This window comes from Taudactylus pleione, unplaced genomic scaffold (genome assembly GCF_031769625.1).
Source record: "Taudactylus pleione unplaced genomic scaffold, aTauple2 ptg001259l, whole genome shotgun sequence".
NCBI lineage: Eukaryota > Metazoa > Chordata > Amphibia > Anura > Myobatrachidae > Taudactylus > Taudactylus pleione.
The window spans coordinates 194,800-206,962 of NW_028285659.1; the positions used below are offsets into that span (position 1 = coordinate 194,800).

The 12,163-nt window shown below is 56.0% G+C and overlaps 1 protein-coding gene across 1 annotated transcript in view; it reads right to left on the bottom strand.

The window, feature by feature from the left end:
- The window catches only part of TONSL (tonsoku like, DNA repair protein), a 210,435-nt gene that overhangs the window by 68,101 nt on the left and 130,171 nt on the right, over positions 1 to 12,163 (bottom strand). The window contains exons 12-14 of the mRNA XM_088462520.1: positions 5,075 to 5,130; positions 4,819 to 4,908; positions 2,296 to 2,368 (exon numbers count right to left, since the gene is read on the bottom strand). Coding sequence (XP_088318646.1) covers positions 2,296 to 2,368; positions 4,819 to 4,908; positions 5,075 to 5,130 — 219 coding nt within the window. The remainder of the gene's footprint in view (positions 1 to 2,295; positions 2,369 to 4,818; positions 4,909 to 5,074; positions 5,131 to 12,163) is intronic.

Consider the following 12,163-nt stretch of genomic DNA (forward strand, 5'->3'; position numbering starts at 1 on the left):
TCGTTCCCAAATAGGTACATGGAGATAAGCATCCTTTATATCTTAGGACGCGAGAAATTCTCCTACTGTCATAGTATCAATTATTGAACGTAACGACTCCATCCTGAACCTACTCACCCTTAAGTGCAGGTTGAGACTTTTTGGTAGCCCAGCCCCTGCCAACACCGGACGCAGGGTAGCACATATTAAAGAAAACAAGGATTTGAGCAGATGCTTACACTTACACTTGTGGCTGCAGTAGCCATTGGAAGAACCGTAGTCTTTGCTAAATGGGCAATCTGTGGATGCACTGCTGGAGGAACCTCTCATGGAGCCGTATCTTTCTCAGCTAAAGGTTAAGTAAACTTAAATCCTCCTGGAAGCGTAACACGTTTATCTGGCTTAGCCCAGGATTCCCCCAGCACATCAAAAAAATGCATAAATAAAGGAACATTCAAAACATGTGTTTTTCTTCTCTTAAATAACCCTACAGAAGCCGCTTCATCATAAGACCCCTCGTCTTCAATTTTTAAAGTCTGGCGAAGGGCCTGGATAAGCTCTGTAACACCCGAACTATCGGGAGAACAGTCTTCCCAACTAGAATGCCTATGCCGGTACAGGGGCCTATCCATTAACAGATCGTTCATTATATCTACTAATGGATAGTCCCTGAACGATGACAGATGAGCACTCCCGCAGCCGATAAATCGCATCTACAGTATCATCTCTCCAACGTGTTGGTCAATTATCGCATATAGCCGGACAATTTTAGCAATAACGTGCAGTTTATATGCGGTAAGCGACGAACGATGAAAGATATTATTAGCAGCTGCAGAGAAAAACATCCACTCCCTGAATGATGTCATGCGATATCGTTCATCGTTCGCCAAAATCTGTCATGTACATGACTGATATCGTCACCGGAATTTTCAAGGGATATCTTTTGTCTTTCATTGCTCAGAAAAACATCTGCTAATGGATAGGGCCCCTTAACACCTCCTCCTTACAGTGCCTCCTGTACCCCCTTAGGAAAAACCGTAGCTCACAGAGCGTAGCGGACCCTGCCCGTGCACGTAGTTTGCCGTTTAGCTGCCCAGCATTACTCTCCAAGTAAACTGTGGCAGCCAGTCACATCTGCAGCCCCCGGGAAAACCTATGGGGGACTTTTATTAATATCCTAGGATCCCAGCACACCCGTGGGTGCCTGGTGACCCTCTTCCGAGGCCCGGAGCGGGATGCAGTAGGGGGTGAGCAGATACTGGCTACCAGTACTGCTCCTAACTCCCACTCCTCCAGCTTTGATCCCATAAGGGGATTCAGGCTCTAAGATTCCTTTAGGCTAGAAACAAACAAAGCCCTATACTTCTGTGTTCCTACTCCTGCTGGCACTAAACAAATAACTGGAGAGCTAGGGAAAGGGCAGGGTATATAAGGGAGGGGGAGTTTCAGTCAGTCAATTATTTTTAGTGCCCACTCCTTGGCCCCTCCCGCATATTCCAGGGTCAGCGATTCCCAGATTGGACGAAAGAGGAAATGGCTAGAATTTGATTGGTTGCTATGGGCAACATTACTACTTCTACAAACGCTCACTTTAGTAAATTTACCCCTTAGATCCTGGAACTGGAATAGTTGTCTTGAGAGAGACGGAGATAGAAAGATCAATGACATGAATTCCTAATAATCCCTCTCCGAGAACGGAATGGGGTAAAGGGAAAGAACACTCAGCATCACCCTTCCCAGACATAGCGTGCAGAAAGGGAAGGCGCTGGGGACAAGGGAAACACAGGCAATGACAGCACTACAGAGCTTCCCTTTAATAAAGGGACACTACAGTCCCCGTCACAGACACTACAGTCCCCGGCCAGCAACAGCAACGCAGCCCAATCAGGGAGTAAGGGGGAGCAACTGCAACTTCCTAGCGAGGGTCCATCCTAGGACAGGCCAAACGCGCACCAGCGCAGCGGTTCCTGGTGCACGGCAATATCCAATGACTCTGCGCTCAGGGATCCCAATCACAAACACGTCCTGGCTGTGGTGATTCCTCTGTGTAGACCGATTCCCTCATTAGAACCGATTCCACCGTAATCCGCCGTGTGCCCGCCGTGCAGAGAAAGAGCAACCTGGCAGAGAGTCCGACTCCTATGGTATAAATATATGGTAGTCGGGGACACAGAGGGGCCCTGATCAAATACGTTCTAGTTTAAAGTGTCCCGTTATCCACACAGCCGCCATCTATAGCCAGAGTGCCAGCGTCTCTAGAGGAGAAATATCATAGATATCCCAATAATGAAAGCAGCATAAAAAGGTGACACTCACCTAGGTGACCGTGGTTACAGGCCTCATGCAGCGCTGTCCACCCACAGTAATCTCGCGGGTTCAGCGGGTGCCCCTGTACATTTATAAATAGGGTTATTATAGTAATTACAACGCCCCAGCTCCTCTCCCATCAGAGCAGTAAATGACACCCAGCCCTCGCCATGGAGGAACGTCACATACACCACAGCGACACCCAGCCCCCGTCATGGAGGAACGTCACACACACCACAGCTACACCCAGCCCTCGTCATGGGGGAACGTCACACACACCACAGCGACACCCAGCCCTCGCCATGGAGGAACGTCACACACACCACAGCGACACCCAGCCCTCGTCATGGGGGAACGTCACACACACCACAGCGACACCCAGCCCCCGTCATGGAGGAACGTCACACACACCACAGCGACACCCAGCCCCCGTCATGGAGGAACGTCACACACACCACAGCGACACCCAGCCCTCGTCATGGGGGAACGTCACATACACCACAGCGACACCCAGCCCTCGTCATGGGGGAACGTCACACACAGCACAGCGACACCCAGCCCCCGTCATGGGGGAACGTCACACACACCACAGCGACACCCAGCCCCCGTCATGGGGGAAAGTCACACACACCACAACGACACCCAGCCCCCGTCATGGTGGAAAGTCACACACACCACAAAGACACCCAGCCCCCGTCATGGTGGAACGTCACATACACCACAGCGACACCCAGCCCCCGTCATGGTGGAACGTCACATACACCACAGCGACACCCAGCCCTCGTCATGGGGGAACGTCACACACACCACAGCGACACCCAGCCCTCGTCATGGGGGAACGTCACACACAGCATAGCGACACCCAGCCCCCGTCATGGGGGAACGTCACATACACCACAGCGACAACAAGCCCCCGTCATGGAGGAACGTCACACATACCATAGCGACACCCAGCCCCCTTCATGGGGGAACGTCACATACACCACAGCGACACCCATCCCCCGTCATGGAGGAACGTCACACATACCACAGCGACACCCAGCCCTCGTCATGGGGGAACGTCACATACACCACAGCGACACCCAGCCCTCGTCATGGGGGAACGTCACATACACCACAGCAACACTCAGCCATCGTCATGGGGGAACGTCACACACACCACGACACCCAGCCCTCGTCATGGGGGAACGTCACAAACACCACAGCGACACCCAGCCCCCGTCATGGGGGAACGTCACACACACCACAGCGACACCCAGCCCTCATCATGGGGGAACGTCACACACACCACAGCGACACCCAGCCCTCATCATGGGGGAACGTCACACACACCACAGCGACACCCAGCCCCCGTCATGGGGGAACGTCACATACACCACAGCGACACCCAGCCCTCATCATGGGGGAACGTCACACACACCACAGCGACACCCAGCCCTCATCATGGGGGAACGTCACATACACCACAGCGACACACAGCCCTCGTCATGGGGGAACGTCACACACACCACAGCGACACCCAGCCCACATCATGGGGGAACGTCACACACACCACAGCGACACCCAGCCCCCGTCATGGGGGAACGTCACATACACCACAGCGACACCCAGCCCTCATCATGGGGGAAAGTCACATACACCACAGCGACACCCAGCCCCCGTCATGGGGGAACGTCACATACACCAAAGCGACACCCAGCCCCTCGTCATGGGGGAACGTCACATACACCACAACGACACCCAGCCCTCGTCATGGGGGAACGTCACACACACCACAGCGACACCCAGCCCTCGTCATGGGGGAACGTCACACACACCACAGCGACACCCAGCCCCCGTCATGGGGGAACGTCACACACACCACAGCGACACCCAGCCCTCTTCATGGGGGAACGTCACACACACCACAGCGACACCCAGCCCCCATCATGGGGGAACGTCACATACACCACAGCGACACCCAGCCCCCGTCATGGGGGAACGTCATATACACCACAACGACACCCAGCCCTCGTCATGGGGGAACGTCACACACACCACAGCGACACCCAGCCCTCATCATGGGGGAACGTCACACACACCACAGCGACACCCAGCCCTCGTCACGGGGGAACGGCACATACAGCATAGCGACACCCAGCCCTCGTCATGGGGGAACGCCACATACAGCACAGCGACACCCAGCCCTCGTCATGGAGGAACGTCACATACACCACAGCGACACCCAGCCCCCGTCATGGGGGAACGTCACACACACCACAGAGACACCCAGCCCTCGTCATGGGGGAACGTCACACACACCACAGCGACACCCAGCCCTCGTCATGGGGGAACGTCACACACACCACAGTGACACCCAGCCCCCGTCATGGGGGAACGTCACACACACCACAGCGACACCCAGCCCTCGTCACGGGGGAACAGCACATACAGCATAGCGACACCCAGCCCCCGTCATTAGGACATATCACATGCAATAAGGGGCACACAGCCCACATATTTGGGGGACAGGACATGCGGAAAGGGGCTTACCTTTTCCAACAGGCACTGGACCAGCTTCATGTTCCCCTCAATACAGGCCCTGTGCAGGACAGTCTCCCCCTTCTCATTACGACGGTTCCACTAAGAAAAAAAAAGAATCAGTAACTATTCCTCGACTGATGAGCTAACAATCTATCGCTGAAATTATTTTATTAACAGATTCTACTGTATGAACATGCAATGACCCATTATAGTGTATTATTATCCTTTATTTATACCCATGTACAGAGATCCGATCTCTACTCACCCGATTTGCTCTCCTCTTCCCTGGGACAGATTTCTCGTATCCTTCCAGATCGTCTTCTGTAACACAGATAAAAAGAAAAGTGGTCGCTCACATCAGCTTAAAGAGCGGGATTTACTCCTAACCACAGAAAAAAAGGGATAATCCCTCCAGCACACGGAAATAAACTCTGCATGATAATAAGAATTCACAGGTATTAGTACCATACATACATTCCAGTTCAGTTTTTATTTATGGATTTTTTAAATTTATTGATAAATTTTAATAAATAGTTACAGTAACAGTGTTGTTCTTTGTGTGCGTTAATACAAGCGCAGACCACAAAAAGCCAACGCCTGAGTGATCCGCAGCACCAGACCCACGTGTGAGGCCTATACTACAGCTCAGTCCTCTCCTTCCCAGGCTGCATAGAGCACAAGGAGCCAACGTCTGATCCGCAGTACCAGAGTCACGTGTGAGGCCTATACTACAGCTCCCTCCTCTCCTTCCCAGTCTGCATAGAGCACAAGGAGCCAGCGTCTGATCCGCAGCACCAGAGCCACGTGTTAGGCCTATACTACAGCTCCCTCCTCTCCTTCCCAGTCTGCATAGAGCACAAGGAGCCAACGTCTGATCCGCAGCACCAGACCCACGTGTGAGGCCTTTACTACAGCTCCCTCCTCTCCTTCCCAGTCTGCATAGAGCACAAGGAGCCAGCGTCTGATCCGCAGCACCAGACCCACGTGTGAGGCCTATACTACAGCTCCCTCCTCTCCTTCCCAGTCTGCATAGAGCACAAGGAGCCAGCGTCTGATCCGCAGCACCAGACCCACGTGTGAGGCCTATACTACAGCTCCCTCCTCTCCTTCCCAGTCTGCATAGAGCACAAGGAGCCAACGTCTGATCCGCAGCACCAGACCCACGTGTGAGGCCTATACTACAGCTCCCTCCTCTCCTTCCCAGTCTGCATAGAGCACAAGGAGCCAACGTCTGATCCGCAGCACCAGACCCACGTGTGAGGCCTATACTACAGCTCCCTCCTCTACTTCCCAGTCTGCATAGAGCACATGGAGCCAGCGTCTGATCCGCAGCACCAGACCCACGTGTGAGGCCTATACTACAGCTCCCTCCTCTCCTTCCCAGTCTGCATAGAGCACAAGGAGCCAGCGTCTGATCCGCAGCACCAGACCCACGTGTGAGGCCTATACTACAGCTCCCTCCACTCCTTCCCAGTCTGCATAGAGCACAAGGAGCCAGCGTCTGATCCGCAGCACCAGACCCACGTGTGAGGCCTATACGACAGCTCCCTCCTCTCCTTCCCAGTCTGCATAGAGCACAAGGAGCCAGCGTCTGATCCGCAGCACCAGACCCACGTGTGAGGCCTATACTACAGCTCCCTCCTCTCCTTCCCAGTCTGCATAGAGCACAAGGAGCCAGCGTCTGATCCGCAGCACCAGAGCCACGTGTGAGGCCTATACTACAGCTCCCTCCTCTCCTTCCCAGTCTGCATAGAGCACAAGGAGCCAGCGTCTGATCCGCAGCACCAGACCCACGTGTTAGGCCTATACTACAGCTCCCTCCTCTCCTTCCCAGTCTGCATAGAGCACAAGGAGCCAACGTCTGATCCGCAGCACCAGAGCCACGTGTGAGGCCTATACTACAGCTCCCTCCTCTCCTTCCCAGTCTGCATAGAGCACAAGGAGCCAGCGTCTGATCCGCAGCACCAGACCCACGTTGGAGGCCTATACTACAGCTCCCTCCTCTCCTTCCCAGTCTGCATAGAGCACAAGGAGCCAGCGTCTGATCCGCAGCACCAGACCCACGTGTGAGGCCTATACTACAGCTCCCTCCTCTCCTTCCCAGTCTGCATAGAGCACAAGGAGCCAGCGTCTGATCCGCAGCACCAGAGCCACGTGTGAGGCCTATACTACAGCTCCCTCCTCTCCTTCCCAGTCTGCATAGAGCACAAGGAGCCAGCGTCTGATCCGCAGCACCAGACCCACGTGTGAGGCCTTTACAACAGCTCCCTCCTCTCCTTCCCAGTCTGCATAGAGCACAAGGAGCCAGCGTCTGATCCGCAGCACCAGACCCACGTGTGAGGCCTATACTACAGCTCCCTCCTCTCCTTCCCAGTCTGCATAGAGCACAAGGAGCCAGCGTCTGATACGCAGCACCAGACCCACGTGTGATGCCTATACTACACAGCTCCCTCCTCTCCTTCCCAGTCTGCATAGAGCACAAGGAGCCAGCGTCTGATCCGCAGCACCAGACCCACGTGTGAGGCCTTTACTACAGCTCCCTCCTCTCCTTCCCAGTCTGCATAGAGCACAAGGAGCCAGCGTCTGATCCGCAGCACCAGACCCACGTGTGAGGCCTATACTACAGCTCCCTCCTCTCCTTCCCAGTCTGCATAGAGCAGAAGGAGCCAGCGTCTGATCCGCAGCACCAGACCCACGTGTGAGGCCTATACTACAGCTCCCTCCTCTCCTTCCCAGTCTGCATAGAGCACAAGGAGCCAACGTCTGATCCGCAGCACCAGAGCCACGTGTGAGGCCTATACTACAGCTCCCTCCTCTCCTTCCCAGTCTGCATAGAGCACAAGGAGCCAGCGTCTGATCCGCAGCACCAGACCCACGTGTGAGGCCTATACTACAGCTCCCTCCTCTCCTTCCCAGTCTGCATAGAGCACAAGGAGCCAGCGTCTGATCCGCAGCACCAGACCCACGTGTGAGGCCTATACTACAGCTCCCTCCACTCCTTCCCAGTCTGCATAGAGCACAAGGAGCCAGCGTCTGATCCGCAGCACCAGACCCACGTGTGAGGCCTATACTACAGCTCCCTCCTCTCCTTCCCAGTCTGCATAGAGCACAAGGAGCCAGCGTCTGATCCGCAGCATCAGACCCACGTGTGAGGCCTATACTACAGCTCCCTCCTCTCCTTCCCAGTCTGCATAGAGCACAAGGAGCCAACGTCTGATCCGCAGCATCAGACCCACGTGTGAGGCCTATACTACAGCTCCCTCCTCTCCTTCCCAATCTGCATAGAGCACAAGGAGCCAGCGTCTGATCCGCAGCACCAGACCCACGTGTGAGGCCTATACTACAGCTCACTCCTCTCCTTCCCAGTCTGCATAGAGCACAAGGAGCCAGCGTCTGATCCGCAGCACCAGAGCCACGTGTGAGGCCTATACTACAGCTCCCTCCTCTCCTTCCCAGGCTGCATAGAGCACAAGGAGCCAGCGTCTGATCCGCAGCACCAGAGCCACGTGTGAGGCATATACTACAGCTCCCTCCACTCCTTCCCAGTCTGCATAGAGCACAAGGAGCCAGCGTCTGATCCGCAGCACCAGACCCACGTGTGAGGCCTATACTACAGCTCCCTCCTCTCCTTCCCAGTCTGCATAGAGCACAAGGAGCCAGCGTCTGATCCGCAGCACCAGACCCACGTGTGAGGCCTTTACTACAGCTCCCTCCTCTCCTTCCCAGTCTGCATAGAGCACAAGGAGCCAGCGTCTGATCCGCAGCACCAGACCCACGTGTGAGGCCTATACTACAGCTCCCTCCTCTCCTTCCCAGTCTGCATAGAGCAGAAGGAGCCAGCGTCTGATCCGCAGCACCAGACCCACGTGTGAGGCCTATACTACAGCACCCTCCTCTCCTTCCCAGTCTGCATAGAGCACAAGGAGCCAGCGTCTGATCCGCAGCACCAGACCCACGTGTGAGGCCTATACTACAGCTCCCTCCTCTCCTTCCCAGTCTGCATAGAGCACAAGGAGCCAGCGTCTGATCCGCAGCACCAGACCCACGTGTGAGGCCTATACTACAGCTCCCTCCTCTACTTCCCAGTCTGCATAGAGCACATGGAGCCAGCGTCTGATCCGCAGCACCAGACCCACGTGTGAGGCCTATACTACAGCTCCCTCCTCTCCTTCCCAGTCTGCATAGAGCACAAGGAGCCAGCGTCTGATCCGCAGCACCAGACCCACGTGTGAGGCCTATACTACAGCTCCCTCCTCTCCTTCCCAGTCTGCATAGAGCACAAGGAGCCAGCGTCTGATCCGCAGCACCAGACCCACGTGTGAGGCCTATACGACAGCTCCCTCCTCTCCTTCCCAGTCTGCATAGAGCACAAGGAGCCAGCGTCTGATCCGCAGCACCAGACCCACGTGTGAGGCCTATACTACAGCTCCCTCCTCTCCTTCCCAGTCTGCATAGAGCACAAGGAGCCAGCGTCTGATCCGCAGCACCAGACCCACGTGTGAGGCCTATACTACAGCTCCCTCCTCTCCTTCCCAGTCTGCATAGAGCACAAGGAGCCAGCGTCTGAGCCGCAGCACCAGACCCACGTGTGAGGCCTATACTACAGCTCCCTCCTCTCCTTCCCAGTCTGCATAGAGCACAAGGAGCCAACGTCTGATCCGCAGCACCAGACCAACGTGTGAGGCCTATACTACAGCTCTCTCCTCTCCTTCCCAGTCTGCATAGACCACAAGGAGCCAGCGTCTGATCCGCAGCACCAGAGCCACGTGTGAGGCCTATTCTACAGCTCCCTCCTCTCCTTCCCAGTCTGCATAGAGCACAAGGAGCCAAAGTCTGATCCGCAGCACCAGACCCACGTGTGATGCCTATACTACAGCTCCCTCCTCTCCTTCCCAGTCTGCATAGAGCACAAGGAGCCAGCGTCTAATCCGCAGCACCAGACCCACGTTGGAGGCCTATACTACAGCTCCCTCCTCTCCTTCCCAGTCTGCATAGAGCACAAGGAGCCAGCGTCTGATCCGCAGCACCAGACCCACGTGTGAGGCCTATACTACAGCTCTCTCCTCTCCTTCCCAGTCTGCATAGAGCACAAGGAGCCAGCGTCTGATCCGCAGCACCAGAGCCACGTGTGAGGCCTATACTACAGCTCCCTCCTCTCCTTCCCAGTCTGCATAGAGCACAAGGAGCCAGCGTCTGATCCGCAGCACCAGACCCACGTGTGAGGCCTTTACAACAGCTCCCTCCTCTCCTTCCCAGTCTGCATAGAGCACAAGGAGCCAGCGTCTGATCCGCAGCACCAGACCCACGTGTGAGGCCTATACTACAGCTCCTTCCTCTCCTTCCCAGTCTGCATAGAGCACAAGGAGCCAGCGTCTGATACGCAGCACCAGACCCACGTGTGATGCCTATACTACACAGCTCCCTCCTCTCCTTCCCAGTCTGCATAGAGCACAAGGAGCCAGCGTCTGATCCGCAGCACCAGACCCACGTGTGAGGCCTTTACTACAGCTCCCTCCTCTCCTTCCCAGTCTGCATAGAGCACAAGGAGCCAGCGTCTGATCCGCAGCACCAGACCCACGTGTGAGGCCTATACTACAGCTCCCTCCTCTCCTTCCCAGTCTGCATAGAGCACAAGGAGCCAACGTCTGATCCGCAGCACCAGACCCACGTGTGAGGCCTATACTACAGCTCCCTCCTCTCCTTCCCAGTCTGCATAGAGCACAAGGAGCCAACGTCTGATCCGCAGCACCAGAGCCACGTGTGAGGCCTATACTACAGCTCCCTCCTCTCCTTCCCAGTCTGCATAGAGCACAAGGAGCCAGCGTCTGATCCGCAGCACCAGACCCACGTGTGAGGCCTATACTACAGCTCCCTCCTCTCCTTCCCAGTCTGCATAGAGCACAAGGAGCCAGCGTCTGATCCGCAGCACCAGACCCACGTGTGAGGCCTATACTACAGCTCCCTCCACTCCTTCCCAGTCTGCATAGAGCACAAGGAGCCAGCGTCTGATCCGCAGCACCAGACCCACGTGTGAGGCCTATACTACAGCTCCCTCCTCTCCTTCCCAGTCTGCATAGAGCACAAGGAGCCAGCGTCTGATCCGCAGCATCAGACCCACGTGTGAGGCCTATACTACAGCTCCCTCCTCTCCTTCCCAGTCTGCATAGAGCACAAGGAGCCAACGTCTGATCCGCAGCATCAGACCCACGTGTGAGGCCTATACTACAGCTCCCTCCTCTCCTTCCCAATCTGCATAGAGCACAAGGAGCCAGCGTCTGATCCGCAGCACCAGACCCACGTGTGAGGCCTATACTACAGCTCACTCCTCTCCTTCCCAGTCTGCATAGAGCACAAGGAGCCAGCGTCTGATCCGCAGCACCAGAGCCACGTGTGAGGCCTATACTACAGCTCCCTCCTCTCCTTCCCAGGCTGCATAGAGCACAAGGAGCCAGCGTCTGATCCGCAGCACCAGAGCCACGTGTGAGGCATATACTACAGCTCCCTCCTCTCCTTCCCAGTCTGCATAGAGCACAAGGAGCCAGCGTCTGATCCGCAGCACCAGACCCACGTGTGAGGCCTATACTACAGCTCCCTCCTCTCCTTCCCAGTCTGCATAGAGCACAAGGAGCCAGCGTCTGATCCGCAGCACCAGACCCACGTGTGAGGCCTTTACTACAGCTCCCTCCTCTCCTTCCCAGTCTGCATAGAGCACAAGGAGCCAGCGTCTGATCCGCAGCACCAGACCCACGTGTGAGGCCTATACTACAGCTCCCTCCTCTCCTTCCCAGTCTGCATAGAGCAGAAGGAGCCAGCGTCTGATCCGCAGCACCAGACCCACGTGTGAGGCCTATACTACAGCACCCTCCTCTCCTTCCCAGTCTGCATAGAGCACAAGGAGCCAGCGTCTGATCCGCAGCACCAGACCCACGTGTGAGGCCTATACTACAGCTCCCTCCTCTCCTTCCCAGTCTGCATAGAGCACAAGGAGCCAGCGTCTGATCCGCAGCACCAGACCCACGTGTGAGGCCTATACTACAGCTCCCTCCTCTACTTCCCAGTCTGCATAGAGCACATGGAGCCAGCGTCTGATCCGCAGCACCAGACCCACGTGTGAGGCCTATACTACAGCTCCCTCCTCTCCTTCCCAGTCTGCATAGAGCACAAGGAGCCAGCGTCTGATCCGCAGCACCAGACCCACGTGTGAGGCCTATACGACAGCTCCCTCCTCTCCTTCCCAGTCTGCATAGAGCACAAGGAGCCAGCGTCTGATCCGCAGCACCAGACCCACGTGTGAGGCCTATACGACAGCTCCCTCCTCTCCTTCCCAGTCTGCATAGAGCACAAGGAGCCAGCG